General features: G+C 43.3%; 1 protein-coding gene across 3 annotated transcripts in view; it reads right to left on the bottom strand.

Moving 5' to 3' along the window:
* adka (adenosine kinase a) overlaps nt 1–20,301 on the bottom strand; it is a 130,867-nt gene that overhangs the window by 64,630 nt on the left and 45,936 nt on the right. For all 3 annotated transcript variants that reach the window (XM_069188873.1, XM_069188875.1, XM_069188874.1), the window contains exons 5-6: nt 6,448–6,620; nt 1,367–1,475 (exon numbers count right to left, since the gene is read on the bottom strand). In XM_069188873.1, the coding sequence (XP_069044974.1) occupies nt 1,367–1,475; nt 6,448–6,620 (282 nt within the window). The remainder of the gene's footprint in view (nt 1–1,366; nt 1,476–6,447; nt 6,621–20,301) is intronic.

The raw sequence follows: 20,301 nt of genomic DNA, 5'->3' as shown, positions 1-20,301 counted from the left end.
CTGCAGGAAACATTAGCACTGTGGCCCAACAGCTGAAAGGAATAACTGTATTTTCAATGAACTCACTGGCTGGGTAATCAATTTTCACACTTCTCCACCAGCTGTTCGTTTTCAGCGGAGACTACCGCCCTGGATATAGACAGTCTAAATGCATTAAACATGCTTATGCACTGGATATATTACACATATCTGGAGACGGTGTTATCATAGATCATAGTATTTCTTCCTGACCTATAGGAAAACAAGGTGACCCACTGGGATCTAACTGCACAGACCTCAAGCAGAAATGTTCATTTCAGCTTTACTCCTGCACAGCTGCACGCTTGGCATTCACAAATGCTTGTGTTTTCTAGCCCTGCAGTTAGTTTTCTTCTTTTCGTCAATGATGACAAGACTTTCGACAAACATTGGTTTTCCCTGGGTCTCCAAAGGTACGTACCTGTCTCAACACGTGCTGTGTGTGACAGTGTGTGAGATCAGAGTTGGGGGAATGGGGGTTGAGTCAATTCAAAGTAATAAAATCATTTAAAATACTCACTGTGTCAGATTCAGCATAACAACTAGTATCCTATATGCTATAACGGGCGATTCGTCCCTTCTTGCAGAAAAGATGCGCACATCAGAACGGACACACAAGTCAGAAATCACATCTACGTTCATATTTTATCCTATCTTTCACTTGAGAGTGCTGGAGAGGACAGGATTCTTGCAGTTACAGAACAGGCGGGCCCTGACCAGCTGCTCAGCAGAACACCTGCCCTTATAGACTAACTGGGTTTTCTGACAGGGATGCTAAATGATTATACTGCATCATGGCTCTAGTCGGACCTGATTTTGATCTCCCATGACCTTTCTTCTAGAAATGTCACACCCGTGGTTTGACTCAACCCCAGCACCACAGATGGACCTTTTACTATCGTTTGAATCGCTGTTTATTAAATCCTGTTTGTACAGTCTATGGCACAGAGAAAAGACAAGACAACCTCAGCGCTTTCACCAGACGCCTCCAGGTTTGGGAAGGGGAAGCCCAGGTGCTGAGAAAACAGCTTTGAAGCAATAAGGGCAAACAGCACCCCGGCACAACGTCAGACCAAGAGACAGCCAATCAGAACCACTTCTGGTGCTTTTTTTTATTGGAACATTGACTATACAAAACCCCTATGGTAAGGCACATTTCAAAACTCCTCAACAACCTTTTCTTTCACTAAGCAAAACTTCTTTACACGTTTAGGCTATATACAACAGGGCACCTGGATAAACTCCACAGCTCAGGGGCTGCACTGTGTGCGACGATGTGGTTGTTTCTACTCATTGCAGCCACAGAGCAATGCAATCATCTCCTGCTGTGTCCAGACAGAGCACTTACCGCAATGTAGTAGACCTTGGCTTCCTCCACCAGCTTCCAGTTCTCCTCCAGGTCCAGGTGTTTCTCCTTCTTGTAGCAGTTTGCTGCTGCCAAGTTCGCGACCAGAGACCTGCAAGGCCAACGCAACTCTTTTAAATGTTGGACGGCAGCTTTTCTCTGAATAATGACCTACATTTACTTTTAAATAAGAAAACAGCTTTGTCCAGTCATCAGTGGGCATTGATTTTATCCAGGAGCATGATAACTTTTGTCATAGTACCTAGTCTGCAGTTACTCCTGTTTAAACACCTGATAAGAGTGAAGAGGTGTTAGTGGGGCCAGTAAAGGGCGCTCACCCTGCAGTCTATGTGGGTCCTAATGGCCCAATCTAGTGATGGGAACACTATAAACACTATAAAACGGCACCGTCTTTCGGATAAGACATAAAACAGAGGTCCTGACTCCCTGTGGTCATTAAAAATCCCAGAGTGTTCCTCAAATGAGTAGGGGTGTTACTGGCCAACTTTCCCATTGGCCTTTACCAATCATGGCCTCCTAACAATCCCCATCTATGAATTGGCTTCATCACTCTGCTCTCCTCCCCACTGAGAGCTGGTGTGTGGTGAATGTTCTGGCACACTATGGCTGCCGTCACATCATCCAGGTGGATGCTGCACATTGGTGGTGATGGGGGTGAGTCCTCATTACCTGTAAAGTGCTTAGAATGGAGTGTCCAGAAAAGCACTATATTATTATTATTATTATTATTATGATGATGATGGGCTTTTCAATGTCCACTGTGTTACTATTTACTCTAGGCCCACCACATAAACTGTAAGAAACCGACAGGAGACAAATCTGTGCGGTTTTCCGTTTTCTTTTACCGGAACAGCCTCTTACACTGCCAGCAGAGCCAGAGCGGGCATTCAGCATCATCCCAGGATAGACTGTCAGTGGAGCTTGGTGGTGGCACCAGGGTCAGGACTACCGTTTCTGAAAGGCGCAATGCACTAACAGAAAATGTAGCTCCATGCAGACACAGAGGTTTCAGAATTACTGATCCTGAGAAAGCCACATCCTTCAAGTCAAAGAGCAATTTTAAGCATAAAGAAAGAGTTCAAAATTAGGTTTGCCCACCTTATACTTGAATGTTTTATCTACACACTAAATCTGGAATAAAAGACAGGCATCAATCCCAAGGTTCTGTGTTAAAAAACGTTTATGGTCTGTGCTGTGGCATGGCAATAAGCACTTACAGCAGAGGGCAGATGCTATGGCCCGAATACTGTATGCACCTGCCACCCCTGTAAGACTGAAATGAACAGCTAGGGATGTGAAAAAAACTACATTCCCCAGCATTCCCTAGAGTTCCCATCAGGCCAAAGACCTGGATTTTAATTGGACACACCTGCAGCTGATAAAGGGCTGCAGGTGTATAAAAAGGAAAGGTAGCTCTGGGAAATAGACAGAAATTAAATTAGACAAAAAAAAGAAAGAAATAATATCCATCTGAGTATTCTGGAAGGAAAAAGGAGGTTTTCGATATTAAAGGACAAGACATTGTTTTGTTTGTTCACTGGCAAATGGATCTGACTGACGGACCCCTCTGTCATTTCTACTGAGTGGAACTAGGCTCTTCTTTGTTTGGATATTTTTGTCTTGATTTGCTTTGGTTTAAGTATGAAGCTTCCTACCCAGCAGTATGAAATAAAAGCTCCAAACGCACTCTGTTTCAGACACCAATTTGCTTTGCCTGACTATCTGTAATATTGGAAGGCTGTGTTCCAAGCACGGTAAGGAAGGCCAAAGGGTCCTGGTTGCGATTCTGGCCGGTCTGTGTGGATTTTGCATATTCTCCCTGTGTTTCTGTGGGTTTTCACCTGGATCCAACCTCCCAAAACAAGGCCAGGTCCGATTGTCTACGGAAAGCTGGCATTACAAGCAGTGGCATTCTCTCAGTCCTTCACTGTGGCTTGTGCTTTCAGGGTAAACCTTCTGATCATGAATACACCTATCCCATACACCACAGAACATACTAAATTACCATCTGTTTTTCACCAGCTAAACACTCAGAACACAGCTACACCACTGCCGAGACTGCCGGGAATGTGGCATTTTCAGAAAATGTAAACATTCGCCTTGTCAATCTTGTCGCTTTTGTACTAATGTAACGGTGAGCATCAAGGGGCGCTCACAATCTGACAGTGCCCAATGATGCTCTAGCCGTAGGGTTAAAATTCAAAACAAAACAGTTAATTAGCTGAATGCAATAACTTGAAATAGATTGACTGCCGACTATCGCGACATGACCAAGCTAAAACAAACCACTGATATTTACCAGTGAGCCCTTTTGCCAGTGTTACAGTAACTTGTGTGGCTATAAAAAATAAATGTTATCCCCCCCCCCCACGAAGAAAATATACGTTTAGCAAGCTTCAGTGAAATTGCCAAAAGCTCCACTTTATTTTTCTTTTCACAAAAAGTCATTCCCCATTAGTTCCTGGGTCCACACAGGGACGGACAACTCCAGATCCCCTACCTGGAGCTGCTCTGACTGGAGGCTCTTCGGGGGGCAGGAGAAGGAGGGGGTTGACCTCCGTCGTTTTGCTTTCTTATCTGTACAAAAGCACATCTTATCGTGGGGGCCCTCACATTTTGGGTTCTTTACACTTCCTGCCAAAACTTCTGACCCCTGCTCTGCCTGATGAACAGCTATTAAAAGCACGGGGAGTCCCCTAGAGCTGTGTCTGACCTTTCAGGCGTATTCCTGTGCCTCAGCTACTGTTCATCTCTTAATATATTCAGGCCAGTCTTTACAGCCTTGCCGAGACGCCACTGACTGACATCTTCAGTGGAAGCAGATTAAGGCTTTGTGCTGCAGACCCTTCAGAAGGGCTATTGATCCTCAAATGGGCTGTCAATGAGGAACAGAATGAACAAGGTGTATTATAAAATGCTTTGTGACCTCTCTGCCTTCATCTGCACCAGGAACAGGCAGAGAAATATGCCCAACAACTGAAAACCATAAATTAGGAGATGAGTTTGGAAGCTCTGCATTAAAAAGAACAACAATTTCTACATCTACACATACGCAAAGAGCATTGTTCAAATCCTGACTCATGCCTGATTTACGTGAACTGTAAGGTGCTGCAAGCACTAAGAGGAGTAAAGAAATCAATATTTTTTCTGTTTCATGCAACGTCTATAAAACCAATACATAAACTCAAGATTCTGAATCTATCAATCTGTAATTTATTAAAAAAGACGTCCATCATGAAAGAAGGAGCTGTTTTATTTTAGCTTCTGCATTCCAGATAGATATTTGAAACAGTATTAAAGCATAAAAATGAATTCATCTCAATGTGGTCTTTGATCATCATGAACAGTTCCTGTTTTCAGATAATGGCATTCATACAGTGTGGGCTGTGCCTCATAAAGTGTGTGAAAAAGTCTTAAGTGGAAGATAGATTTATAACCACTCTATTAATACTCTATTAATATCACAATCTGGTGATAAACAGATAAAAACGGTATTAAATTTATGACGAGGGTAGAGAGAAGAAGTACATTAGCCAGTACAGCAAACATGCTACACTGAAATTCATTTCTTGGAACTGAAAGAATTTTACAACTGCATAATTTATGATTTAGAAGAAACTGCTAAGGGAGCTGGAGTTCAAACTAATTTTCAAAGATAAGAGGTGCCTTTCATCTTTCCTTTCCAATTTTTTGGTTTTAAAGACATATTTAATATTTTGAACTACTGGAAGATGAGTAAAGGGGTGTCCTGTGAGAGAGAACGTCTGTAAACAGCTGTAAAGTGCTGTCATAAAAATGCTACTGGAAGCTGTAGTTACAAGGTAGTAGCAAAGCTGTCAAAAGATGTCTAAAACATGAAAAACAGCTTTAAAACAGATTTTCTTCCTTTCTTTAATTCTTGCTAACTGTCAACTGAATTTTTTCCCCTCATTTTCTAAATTCTTGAGAGATTGTTTACAAGACTTTGGAAGGCTTTCCCCCTTTCAGATTTTTTATTTGAAACTCCTTCACAGTGAATTTTCCGTTCTGCCGACCAGCTTCAAATCTTTTGCATATTACGGTACCTGTATCGGCAATCTGGCTAAAAGCTATCAATGAAATATTAACGAGGAAGGCAGTGATATTAAAACCAGTGATGGGCATGATACGACGAGGCCCAGTCCGAAATAAGTTTTCACCTCTAGAGACAAATTTAGAAAGCTTTTCCTTTTAATACCTATACAAAATATCTGGGGATCACCTGGTCTTCCTCCAACAATCCTCATAGCAGCACTGAATTCTGAGAACTGCACATGCTTTCCTCTGACAGCAACATTCACTTTGCAAAATCACTCAAGAAGAGCAAAAGAAGAAGAAAGGTGACAGTCAGGAAGAGGCTTTTGGTTCAAGTAGCACGTTTGGCTGCTAACCGCTAATTGATCTAGGATCTTTCCCAGCTGCTTCTTGAAAGAAGATGGGCTATCGGCTTCAGCAACGTGTTTGGACAGCCTGTCCCCACTCCCACAAACCTGTGTGTGTTATTCAGCATCCTCAGGCTAACCTGGCTCACACCAGCTGTGCAATTCCTCCTGCTCTTTCTGACTCTAACTGGTGACATTCTGACCATAGGATCTACCTCTCTTGGCCTGATTCTTAAGATCTGTATGATGACTTGTTTCAGCCATGTTTTCACTTCACAAATAACATTTAACAATGACCTATGGATTGAAAAATACGTTCAGAGTGCTGCAAACGTCTCCAATTACAAACGCTGTTTCCTGCGGCTCAGGATGAATTCACGGCAACAGGATTTGAATGACCAGCTGTCAACGTGCTATTGCACTGTCTCTTGGTGATACACTGGCAAACCGAACCAGATTCGGACAAAACCAACTCTAAATGTGTTTATTTTTGGGGTGCTTCCGGTCTGGAACCATTTTTATCTGACATCAGAGTGCAACAGCATTGCTTTTAAATCTCTCGGCAAAAAGAAGTTTATTAGCAGCCCAGGAAATGCCTGAGAACAGAAATCCCGGCACATCCTGAGGAAACAAGAAGGGCGCTCCCCCGGACAGCCGGCTGACCTGTTGTCGCCAGTGATGCAGGCTGCACAAGTTCCTGTCGGCTCCTCGCTCTGCTCGTAGTAGTGAGCGTCGACGTGGGCTTCCTCGGCTTTCCTCTTCAGGATCTCGCCGAACTTATCCGTGCCGATGCAGCCGAAGAACGTCGCCACCTTGTGAGGCTGCTGGATCATCCACTGGGGAGAGAACAACAGGAAAGACAATCAGCTCGGTGCGCAACATCTGCGGCCCCGAGAGTGTCCAACAGGCACTGGATGCAGACCTCTACGCCTCCAGAGCCAAGCATTACAACAACACTCCTACAATCTATTTCACTCCCTTCCTCCTTCTTGGAGAAAGACCCGGCTACCTATCTGAGCAAGGGGCTGGGGAAGATTCAAGCACCTCCACATCAAACATTTTCAAGACAAGAACAAAACATCCTCCTGTTCCAGCTAACACAAGGAACAGTGTAGCTGATCCTGCTTTAAACAGGATGATGAAAAGGCCTTTTCAGAGCTGAGTGCACATGGGTTTAACCTTCTAAGATTTATTGTTGCACATGATGCTATGTTTGCTTGTTTTACTGCAACCTTGCGCATGTTCCTGACAGGGCCCCCTTGTGACAAAGACGTTGCCTCTTCCTAGAGTGACCTGCATATACGTGGAATTAATCATCTCGCACAAACCAGAGCTGCTACATCTCTATAAAAAGGTTTGCACAGTACACATAAATTCTCCCTGTTTATTCCACACTGAAGAAATATGAGACAATGCAAACCACTGCTATTTTCATTACATCCATCTGACACGACGGCCGTGGTTTCATTCTGCAGCTGCATTAGAGAGAAGGGCCCTGAGCTGGGGGAGTAAAGACACTGGGCCTACAGTCTCTCTTGGAGCCCTACAGAAAGCAAGACCACTGCAACTAAGACGCATCTGCTGAGTGACCAGTTCCCACCGAGCTCACACCGAGGCCTCAAGCAGAGCCAAGATCCAAAAAAAAAAAAAACAAGACCGCAAAGGCTCACAGGTAAGGACTAATTTAGGGTTAAGGACTTCTGGATTTCCCAGCTCATTTCAAGAATGAAATAAGCATGAACAAGAGCCATAGAAGAGACATCGGTATGGTCTGATTTTCAAAGATGAGAGAGAAAAGAAATGAAACTGGTGGAGGAGACATCGGATGTTCGCACTGGCGTTTAAATGATTTTAAAACGCAGGTGTACCTCTCCTGCCCAGTGCAGAGATAACCCATTGAAGTCATTATAAAATCATGCAATTACGATAAGTAAGCTCTCTTTCTCAAGCTACTGTACGAGTAAGGAGTTCTGTCAATTAATTTCCATCCTGGCACCCCGCTGACAAGCGCTTTCCAATTGTGATTTGAATAAAAGATAATACCTCCATTACTACCAGGCACTATCTATGGGTTATGGAAAGGTCAAGCAACCCAGCAATGGAAATTCATGCTTAGTCACATCCCAATTATCCAGCAGTTCCAGACACACACAAATTGACAAATGCACATCAAGATGCTTCATTACAGTGGAACGGAGGACTGAAATTAAGCAGCAGGCAGGACACTGCGAGAGATTTCGCCCCAGGCAGCAGATAAAACGGCACAGCCACAGCAAAAGCTATTCCGGAATTCAGAAAAATAAAAAATAAAAATCAGAAAAGGGGGCACGCAAGTGCGGGAACTCCACGAAGCAGGGTACAAGAAACGCTCGCGGAATGGTCTGTTTTCCCCCGTCTCACTGAGGAGAACAGTAAAAGGTGCTACGGATTATTTCAAATGAATAACCATTATTTTAAGCAGTGAATGACGCCTTTGACTTAACCTTATTACAAACAGACTGCCGGTGGTCCTGGACACCCTGTGGAGCCAGTGTGTGTCCGGGCAATAACTGGGGGCAGTAAGTGACCATCTTCAGTCTCTTTTGAGCTTTTCGGCTGTTGTTCTGACATACTAAATACCTCCACTGCCGCTGTTTTGTTTTCAGCTCATCCATACCATATAGCAATGCAAAAAAAATGGAAACTCGCAAGCAGACCTTTTCAAATCTGGAATATCCATTCCTTCCCTCCTTTTCCAATAACCGCTTTATCCCTCGAGGACCCGGAGCCCAACCCTGAACTTTTGAGAAATGAAAAAATATAACAGCTGGGCAGTACCTCCTCCCATACAAAGCAGTAATAAATGCCCTGCTGTGGACAGCGAATCACACTGCTCCTGAAGGATGACAATCCCTTGTCTCATGCAGCACTTCTTTCGGCTGATAAATTGAGTTGTTTGTATCTAAAGCATTAGAGTAATTGCATTGGTACCCTACGCAACAGGTTAGGCAGATTGATTCACCTTTGACATGTCATAACAATTTAATACTGTTTAGCTTAGCGAGTCCATTCATAAATAAGGGCTATAAAAAGCCCTTAACCTGAAAAGCTCTTATAACCAGCAGAGTCCTTAGGGGATTAGAAGTCTCTGCAGCAGATGATGGCAACATTAATTACAGGCTTATCAACCTGGCAAAATTCAATACAGACTATTTTTAGGAGGCTGAAATAACTCTCTGAAGGCTGAACCCAAAGAGGGTATGAAAAATCTATTCTGCTCTTTTAGCTCCACATTGTACTAACACTACCAATTCAGGGAGAAAAAAAAGCTAAACGTCTGCCCATCAATACCTGTCAGTAGTGACATCAAAAACCAGAAGGCAAAGGGCTTGTCAGAGCGTATTGACGATGATGAGCCGTGGCAGGCTCTATTAAACCACTCTTTCCTGCAAAGTGCCAGTGATCAAAGAGAGAGGGCTGAGTATTTTTCACTCAATCAGGTAACAAGCTCTTTTTTTCTCCTGCTGAAGCTTCTGGTCGATGCCTTCTATCACTCCGATGTCATGCACAGTTAAGGTTCCAGGGCATGGCATGAATTAGGCTCGCTCCCGCTGTCCAGAGGGCCTCGCTCCCGCTGTCCAGAGGGGCTCGCTCCCGCTGTCCAGAGGGGCTCGCTCCCGCTGTCCAGAGGGGCTCGCTCCCGCTGTCCAGAGGGGCTCGCTCATGTGGCACTGGGTTTTGCTCTGAGAGAGCACAGTTAAAGGTGCTATCCAATGTTCTTGTTTTGCCCATTTCGGCCACCACCTGTCACTGCTGCTCGCCCTCATTTCTCCAGGCTGCACTATTTCAAAGTGAAAGCCCACCAACATGACAGGGCCCTGAGCAGGAAGAGCAAACCCCTTAACGAATAATGACTGCATGAGCTGAGGACTGTCAGAAGCACGGCCTGTCCAATACAGAGGTGATCGGCTGCTGCTACCTTTCAAGCATACTTGATGTCTGGAAATACAATACAGGCAGGAAAATATGGAACCATACAGGACTCCAATAGCTCAGATTTAAAAAGCTTGCAGTGAGTAGGGTTTTGAGTAGAGTATGGATGGAAAGATACTTTTTAACTCTTGAGGGATCGTTTTAGACGGAGGAATGTTCTAAAAAATATCTGAGTACAACTCTAATGTGGGATTCCTATTGTCCTTCATCGGACGTGGTACAAGGAAAAATCCCACTCGTGTAAGCAATTACTGGGCTTTCAGATTCCAAAAGGTGAGAAAGGCTCTTGGTGTCTCTAAATTGTTTTTATCATGCCACTGGCAACTTGCACTGGCCTTGTGTCTCTTAGGAATCTACACCGTGTGGGGAAACAGCACTGATTTCACATTCCACCCAGGAAAGAAAACGCCAAACAGCTGCTCTTAGCCTCTCAGGAAAGACGGGTGTGATAAAAATCTGGAAACCTGGCCAGGTGAAGTGAAGTGGGACTGGTTCCAGTGTGAGGTACACGACACCAGTAGAGTCTTTATCTCCAGTGCTCTGAAGCTCCACTCTCTAAGCACACCGGAATCTCCTGCAGCATCGCGGTTTGTGAAGAAACCAGAAGGGTATTGCAATCTCAAGGCGCCAGGTTTATCTTAAAAGGAAACACCCAGATTCCCTCAGCGCTAAGACATGCTAGTCATGCTGCTGTTTCCTTTCTCCCCTGGGAGAAGACTTATTTACAGGATAAACACGATGATACTTTCTAAACTAGAATCTGATCCCCATGGCACAGTCACAAGGGGGTCATTCTAACTCAGAAGAACCCATGGGGAAATTAAAATCTGCAAAACCACATTGAAAGCCTGAGCCGTTCAAATATTTCCCTGGCAAGATCACATGGGAATAAACAGACCTTCTGTCAGTTTAACATTCCAAGGCTTTATAAAATCGAAACTGATTTATCACTAGTATTAACTTATCATAAAAAGGAGTATTATATTTTCCAAGCTGCCCTGTAAAGTACAGGGAAATGGCTGAAGGCTTTCGAAAGTAATGCTCCTAATCCAGTGTCAGGCGCTGGCGCCCAGCTGGCGGAGACGGTGTGTCGCTCGCAGAGGCGCTGCGCTGCAGGTGGGTCTGCGTCGGGCTTCGGGCAGACCCGGCACTGAGCTTTGATCTTCTGAAAACAGCAGACAAGCTGGGAACACGTCTCTCTGTTTTCAGAGGGCGTCCTCTGCTGGCGGGGTAGGTGGCATGACCCAGCCGAGCTGTTCTTTCAGGTCCAGCCCGACTGGCCGGTCTTTCCATCTTTACAGTGGCCCTGTTCTTCATCTCCCAGAGCTCATCTTCATTCGCCCAGGTCCTAGACTATTACCCATCCCAGCCACTAAGAGTCCACGTGTGACGTCTACTCACAAAACTATACTATTTGTTATTTTTTCACGCGTGCTTTTACAAATAAAAACCAACCCGACCCATCACATTCAAAACGGCTTTCACTCGCTTGCTGGATGCCAGACCAAAACGCTGACTTTCTTTGTTCACGGCGAATACGAAGACCGAGCAACAGAAGATCCATTGCTGTTATGAGCTTATTTGGATCCGACAGCCCAAAGTTAGACAAGATGCACATATCTGTTATTACCTGAAACATGTTCATTTCAGCATTATATGCAGTACACTCACACACACTCCTTCCTGCCGGCGCTGATATTTGATCAAGTTACCAAAATGCAAGCCTGCAGTGCCGCTTCTCCGCTTACACAGTCCACCCCTGTCAAAGTATCTTGTTCATAGATGCCTAGGCTGCTCCGCAGGTAAGCAAAATAAAGCTCTTCACTTCTCAATGACCCCAATAGAAGAGCCATTCAATAGTTCTGCGGGCAGGCGAGAAGGCTGGGAGAAGTTGCTGGAGGGTAGGTCAGCCCTAGGAGAGATCAGCCACAAAAGGGCTGGGTGTCTGCAGCAATGGGACAGACAGGGACCAGCCTTTTCCCTTGCAATTCCACACTGCCGCAGCAGAAAAAACACAGCTGGTGGAAGTATAGACAAGACAGGGCAGGGCTCAGCACCCCGAGGCTTTCAAATGCCCGAGAAGCAAACTACATTCATTTTAACACAATTTTCTTCTAGCCTGTTGTCTTCTACCAATTCTTCTCGGTAAGAAATACTGCACAATGTTCCAAAATGCTACTGTATATTCTAATTAATCAGGCTGATATAATGATTCTTCTACAACAAAGCTATAATCCTCTTGTCTAAAACAAATAATAAAATAAAACAAGCTGAAGTGGCTTTCACAAAAAAAAAACTTAACAGCATATTCTGAATGGCGTAAAGATCATTGTATTTTAAAAGGAATGACCCGGGTTTTGATTTTGAAACTTTGGAGCCTTGGAATAGCAGCAGAGAGGTACAGGAGCTCTTAGCGGTCAGCCCTGCACAGCTGAAAGATCTGCATGGAGAACAGGTGGAAACACAAGACAAAGGAGAAGAACAAGGGGCTGGAAGCAGACGATCTGGAATGACTTGTGACAGTCAAGCTCATCGGAACAATACACTCATTTACAAAGTTTGTTTTCTTTTCATGAGTCTGAAACTACCGTGGAAGTGGGCCAGAAAACTGCAGCCATCCGAACTAACTGCAGTGAGACCAAGATACCAGGGAACTGTTTTGATTTATCATTCTGATAACCTTCCAGATTCCTTCAGCGAGTGCCAAGAGCAGAGCACTGTAGTCAGTTATATTTCATTAATCTCCATAGAAACAGCCAGGATAAATAATGCCTACATGCCTGTGAAAAATAAGGGTGTTATTACAAAACCATAAAGAACACCCGATGCATCATCATTTAAGAGGATAATCACAAACAGACACAATGTTTCAGTATGTGAAATCCTTCCCAATGAGACTGAACAGCTGTGAAAAGCCTACAGCAGGATAATCTGGGTCCTAAAGCTGGAGAGAACCTGAATGATCGTAGTCCTGTGGCTCACTGGCCCTCAGTGGGCCTCTGACACTTGGCATAAATTTGCAGCAGTTACTGATTTCGTACCGGGACTTGAAAAAGAAAGTGTCGGGTGTACGAGTGGAGCATTGTGCAGTTGAACAGGCTACCCAGCCACGGCACTGAAGATAATACCCTGGCTTCTTTTAAGAAAGGGCTGGGTGAGAGCCTCCAATCAGACTGGTGCTGCTTCTTTACACAAAGGGGTGGGGAGCATGGAACAGGCTGGCTGCTGCTAGACCCACTGAACTCTGTGTGACATCGTGGTGACAAAGCCACTGTAAAAGCAAGAGTCCTCTCAACAGCTCCTGCAAGAACAGTAGGGAAAGCTCACAATGGGTGCTCAGAAGCAAGCCACTGACAGTTATTCATGTAATCCTCCAGAGCGCACAAGACTAAACAGTAATGCGATTTTATGTTGTGATAATATGTAATAACGTACACTAGTCATGAAGTGCATTTTAAGCTGTTTTCTCCTAAACTGCTGTATACAATCCGCAATCCCAGGACTTCCAAGTGTTACTGTTTGGGACAGCAAGAGTGTTGCACTGCTCTTTTCTGAAGAATTATTCCGTACATTTCGGAATCTAACACTCACAAAGAAAAAAGACCAAGGGGGCTGCGTTCCCGCCAGTCATGTTCAATTTGCACTGTCTTGACCTCGAACACTAATGGAACCATAAAATCCAGATCTCAGAGCAGCTGAAACAATACTTCATCCCTGAATGTTTAACTCTTACATGTTTTCAAGTAAAAAAGGAGCATCTCAGAATGTGATGCAAAGATGCAAACGGCACATAACGCCTATCAAACACCCCCCGCAGATGTGAATTCCTGGCAGGTCCAGAGCCTTGTCTTGTTTCAGGAGATCCAGGAGAAGCTACAATCCCACAAACCAAACACCGCTTCAGAGTCTGGCTCCCCTCAGTCCGATGAGGACTACTGTTCTTGCGTTCTTGCATTCAGTCCCACTAACTGCATCTCTAAGACAATGTGCACAGGACTACTTTTACAATGTGTGAAGTTGTTGCAGGCCTGAACCGTCACAAACAAAATGAATCAAGACCTTCCTCACAACTGAACAGCTCAAACATGGCATCTTGTTTACTTCCTAATTCCTTACTTCCTGGAATTAATCCAAACGAAAGACTCTTTTCACACAAAGCAATGATGGGCTTTACAGCAAAGCAGCCATTGCCACAGCTAAACTCTTAAATTGTCAAACAAAATATTTTTGTGCTTTCTGGGAAGCAGTAATTATCTCGATCTGACCACCTGAACCAGACTGGCACTGGCTCCTTCACTCAGAAGTAAACACGTGCACTTTAAAAGCTTGAGAAGGGTAGATTTTTAAAACCAGACAAAATTACAGTCAAGACAAGAAAAATATTAACGAACAGACTGGATCAAAAAATTAGAACTCAGAATAACCTGCCCAATAAAAATATTCATCAGAAAATGTTTCAGTGCACTGTAGGATAAAGAAAATCCTGAGGACTGTCACAGATGGATTTTCTACATCCATAAAAATGTCTTTCAGAATTCTCACGACTGCCAAGCACAACACCTTCTGTTCCAAAAACCTTATATCCTGTAAATGCTTAACTGTGCCTTGAGTTTCTAGACACAGCAGAATGTTAATAGGGTCAGACTTGGGAGTGTACACTACAGTTAAATCCATCTGAAAAGCAAAATGTGAATTCTATTTAGTAATAGCTCCCAAAGTCCCTCTCTGCTATGGGCCAAATGGAGCTCTCCCTCAGCCAAGTCCTGCATCGGGTTTCACCCAAAAAACGTTCAGCGTTTTTATGTATAGCACACATTTCACTAAAGAATAACCATATGAAAACAATTCAGCCCTCTCGTCTCATGGGCTCGTCTTGATTTATCATGTTGTGTCACCTGAAAGAATTCTAGACACAGCTGCCATGAGGAAAAGATCCCACTTCAGTCCCACGTTGCCCAAACACTCTTCGGAGTACTACATTCCACAAGATATGTGCTCACTGCTGTAAAAAAATGCATCCTGGAGTACAAGGGAGGCACTGACATCTCTCTCCGTGATTTTGATGAAAAAGACACTTTGGATGAATGAGAGCTTTTTCCTTTGAGGCTGGTGCTAACCGATTTGTGTTCCACTTCCTGGTCTTTAGCTTCTTATTAGCTTTGGCACCCCGGGCGAAGCTCCATTCGGCAAACATGTGCCTGAAGGATCCTTCCCTGTGCAGGAGGAGGGCACTATCAGCCTTGCGCCCGGCACACAGCCCTGGAGACCCTCCTTCTGAAGCCCTGACAGCGAACATGCCCAGTTACAGTGCCCGTAACCCTGCAGTGTGTTTGTGCAGCTCGAGCTGCCTTCAGCTGACAGAGGGGGACGATTCAAGACACCTTAATCCTCTCAGAGTGTTTTGTGCAAATTCAAGCACACCTTCAGAACCTTTGAAAACCCCCAGCGAGCACTTCTTTTCTCACTGTAAAAGAGCTGATTCAAAATGTTTCCTTCAAAGATTTAAAACCAGCGGCAAGAGCTGTGTGTAAACTTAAATAACATATTTAACATGTTCCACATCTATTAGAAGAATGAACCCAGAGAATCTGCTGCAAAGGTAAAATGCTATCTCCCTAAAGATGTGACTCTACAGGAACTTCCTTCCCATACAGAAAGGACATTATCAAATGCTTCTGACATTATCAAATGCTTTTATGCGATTCTCATTTAAGTCGGCCTCAACCCAAGCCAAGCTCACCCCACCCCCCACCCACAGGAGCTGGAAAGACTAAAATGATGCTAAAAACACACCTTTGGGATTCACAACCAACAGTAATGGATCAAGTTTGCGGTTTTGTCTAGTTTTACAAACTTAAATTATACCCTCTTCAGCACGGTCCACTTTAACCTTTGGTAAAGTGCTCTTGGATTACAGCACTGTGCATGTCTTTGAAACAAGCAGATTAATATTTACAGCCTGCAGGAGAGCATCACTGTCTTTCAGCAACTGAGACGGAGCCCACAGACAAGTTTACACAACTGCTGTTTGATGTGCAATCATGTGGCCAGGCTTTCCTTTCATGAAACCTAGTCCTCGTTTCCCCACATTTAACATAAAAGAAAAGGATTAGGGCAGGCTGTGACCGAGACAGGAGAACGCATTTACAGCTGACCCGCATTATTTTAAGCGGTAAACAGCTTTCTTTACCTTAAGTGCATTGCTGGCCTTCGGCAATTACCAACCTGCACAGTTTATATAGAATGAATGTGTTAATGAACAAGCATCCCCTGTACAGCTACTTCTAGTGTGTTTTACTGAAACACCAAGCAGCTGCCAGCCACAGGAATGCAGAAGTGCTACACCAGCAGATGTGATTGGCACAAGGAAGCTACACCCACTGTATAATAATATGTTTTGCCTTGGTGAGATGCCAAGTGGAAAATTTCCAAAGCAGACTTTCCATAAGAATGTCAGATCATTCTTTACAGAAAGATTAAAAACTTAGATAAACTGTAATTATTTGCCTGCAGGTATGAATTTTTGCTCTTGTGAATATCTAACTTATTATATACAGTATCACAAACGGTATTTGTTAAAGGAGGGCAAACAACACCAATTCAGCCATTCAGTCAAATTGTTTTTTGTCTGAATTTTGGAGAAGGAAACCAAAAGAATATAATTTTTTTATATATATACTTTTTATATACATAAAAGTAAATGATAACTTAGCACTCATTTATTTTTTATTTATCGGGGAACTATGCCAAGTATTTTGAAAATTCTTCTCGTAGGCTGAAATGTCATTGAGTTAGTACTCAGACGTCCGTGTCTGTGGATTCCCTTGCAACCCTGGGCGAAGGGCAGGCTGGGCACAGGGCAGAACAGACCTGCAGAATGGGGGAGCTCTACCAAGTCACATCCTAAGACTTGGGGGACTTGAATCAAAACCCAGCCAGGGACACGCGCGTTCTTTCTCCCCTTGAGGTAATAAACCGTGTGGTGAGATGGGGGGATATTTGTGGAAAAAATTGTTCAAAAGGTGAAACGTATTTTAGACCTGGATAATGCAAACTCCTTAGTTACAAAAGGTTTAAGAAAACAGTAGCTCAAGAGTATACATTCAGCTGGTTTACACACTGAAAGCTAAAAAAAGCCACTGGAGGCAACATTTAGAAATCAACTGAAAATCATAATGCTTGCGATGTGTACAAAACTGCAAGGGTTACATTTGGGTGTGCCAACACCCTGGGCATTTCAGAATATACAGCATCCTGGAATAATGCAAGCAAGTGAACACCTACTGTGCACATAGATGCTGAATTTTCTCTAAAGTCCCATGATTATTTTCCTGGTGTTTTACTGGCTTCTTTTGTTAAGCCACCGAGGAAGTCATGAAAAATCAGACTGCTTCAATAAAGATGCAAAAAAAGTACCCTGAAAATAGTTGCAGGCGTTTCCCTCTTGAAAACGGGACATTGTGCTCCATTCTTGGAAGAGCGGACCTACCCACGCTGAGACACCCCAAAAAGAGAAATCTCTCTGGACTTTTGGGTGTAAAGACCAAGTAAGTCGCAGTCTCTCCTGCCCCACCTAGCAGCTGCACTTCTCTTGGAAGACTGTTGCTCTGGTACGTCTTTTGGCATCACAGCATCCTGGCCTGAGAGTCCAGCAGTCCCATGCTGCGATCCCACATTCTTATGCAGATCGATTCTTTGTTGAAAACAGGGTGAGAGGTCTTCTCCTTCGAGTGGTTTGCATTACAGTGTTTCAAACAGGCAGCGAGCGAATGGTCTTTGTGTCACGACCGCTTACAGCCGCTGTGCTCCACCTGGGTGTTGAAGCCCAGTATGGGATACTACACAGGAAACCAGGACACAAACTCCATGTTTTGGGGAGGGCGGGGACAATACCCCCTCCACCACTACAATGGATTAAGATCCCGGAACAGGGAAGGCAAAAGCATCCACACCTGCTCGAGCCCCTCAACTGCTTTCTTTCCCTCAGCTCGTTTTTCTCTTAAACAGAGCGAGACATCCGATATTCCAGGATGTCGGGGACTGACCGGCTTGTCCAGGTCTCGGGGGAGTCTCGAGAGGCCGCACTCCCCAGCTGTTAAGTGAGACATCAATTTGCCAATCAGACCCAACCTGCTTTTGTAACAGTGAAGACAACCTCTGCATCCAGCTCCTTCTGACAAAAAAAACCCACAGTGCATTAAAGGGGTTTTACTTTTCTACCGAGGATGAATTAATAAGACGTCGACTGACAAACCGAGACGCGAACACATGAACTGCTCGTAATAAGAGACATCTATCACAACAGATTTTATCAATCATGAAAGTGGCATAAACCACATTCTCATTAATTAGGGTTGAAGTATTTAATCCTTCACAATAGGAGGCTGAAAACCATGTGTAAACCGACCCACTACTCTGCCATGATACACTCCCTGAGAGCACTAATCCTTCCAGCGTTTACTCGATACATTTGTTTCTGTGGTAACACACTGAGTGGAGGAACGGCTGTGACAACCCTCATTTCTCTGTCTCTCAGCCGAAGAGCCTGTCATACTGGTTGTGCCTTTTGTTGTCATGTCTGGGAAAGGTAGAACACTGTGCCCTAGTTAACTGAGCACCCCATCTGCCAAGCATAATTAGACAGTTACACTGGAAGACCCATCACTGCATCCTTTGTGGTGGACAACTGCCAAACATGAAAGAGTATTTTTATTTTCTTCACAGATCTCAGAATATTAACCCCCCTGAAACTGACACCAAGGCACACGTACAAAAGGAGCACAGAAAAAAAAGTCTAAATGCAGCTGCTATTTCAACTTTAGATACAGGGTAATCCACCTGTTCTCATACTGTAAACAGAAACACTCTCGACCTGTTTGCTGTTCAAGGTGTTTTGGCAGCAAGAAAATCTGCCTATCCCAGTGTTTTAAAGGGCATGTCCACAGTTTCTCCAGCTGTTCCAGAACTAGGACAACACGCAAATAAGGCTGACAAGGCAAAGGAAGTAAACAGTCATATAAAAATCATTAAATCCCCCTCCAAGATCAAACTGCAGGATTTACTACAGTTCCTGCCATAAAGCTGACAGATCCTAAAGACTTAACACTGTGTCCGCCTGTAAGGTTTTTCAAAATCCAGCGGAAAGAGCAATCAGTCATGTTGTTCTCGAAAAGTATTAAACTTTCCCGTGTGATCTAACTAAAGAGCATTCTCATTTTCAGAAATAAAACTAAGTCTCTTTATCAAATGTTTATGCTATTCACTTGAATTAAAACATATATACACAACTAGGTGCTACTCATTCCGCCCGTCTCCATTCAGCGGATGTCAATTTCCACATACAGTATACACATATACATATAAACTTTTTGTTTCAACAGTATTATAAATATGGAAGGGTCTAAAACAGATGTAGAATAACACAGTACATATAGCATATCCACCAATTAAATCTAGTTATTTATAGACTATGCATATTAGAGCTGAACAATAAGTTTTGCACCTGAAAGCAATATTTTTATTCCTTGATAAAATACATGATAAAACAGGGACTGCCACAACACATTTCCTAACCAGAATGAACCTATTTGCACCACAGCTAGCAGGAAGACCTCTTAAACATCCAGTGACATCTTCGATACAAGATTAAATTAACAAAAGATATTCAGTCTTACAAAGAATTAAACTACAATTTCATGGTTCACTTTAACTGCAAAAAGTTGCATGCTACTTGCATACTATTACTATATATAATAAAAGCATTTATGTAAATCATAAGTGAGACAAAAATTTAGGGGTGTGCAATTCTACAGAGACATTTTCAAGTAATCTGCTGATATTGCTGCTGATATAAGTAATAAGACATGACAGAGATCACACACTGATGGATTCATGCAGTTGGATTTCCTATCAGAAAAAAATATTAGCTAGCAGCCAACAGAGCATTTATGTCTATGTCTATTTATGACTATGCAAGTGAGCCAAGCAGGCATAACTTCAATAAGGAAAACCAACAATAAATGTTATCACAGTCAACTGATACAAATTTATTTGCATCATAAAGAAGTAGAGTAAATCTCTCATTAAGGAATATAACTGTAATTAGTGAGCTTGGTGCACATCAATACATTATGTCGGGACTAAATAATTAAACATTAAAGAAGAATTAACAACGCACCATAAATAGCACAGAAGTTACAAAATCATCTATGTACAGAAAGGAATGGGTGTCCTGTTGTTTAGATTAACATGTTAAGTATAATGTGAAATGATGAAGAGCTATTTAATTAATCAAGAAGAGGTATTACTGATGAACATGCCAAGCGTAATTAGCTTATTTATGACATATAGCACATTTGCAAATAACTGTTTTGGATACAGAAGATTGATCATTATCTGTGCAAATTCAATTATAGAACACGCCCTGTGATATAATCATAGCTTTCCCCCTTTAAATATTTCCAGGGCCACTGTTAAACAGAACCCACACCTTGGAAAGGTAGGAGGTGGACAGCAGTTGTTACATGAGGGTTGTCTTTCAGGTTC

The sequence above is a fragment of the Lepisosteus oculatus genome, chromosome 4 (genome assembly GCF_040954835.1).
Source record: "Lepisosteus oculatus isolate fLepOcu1 chromosome 4, fLepOcu1.hap2, whole genome shotgun sequence".
Lineage (NCBI taxonomy): Eukaryota > Metazoa > Chordata > Actinopteri > Semionotiformes > Lepisosteidae > Lepisosteus > Lepisosteus oculatus.
The sequence above is the reverse complement of the archived record's forward strand: the minus strand, read 5'-3'. Positions and strand labels throughout refer to the sequence as shown.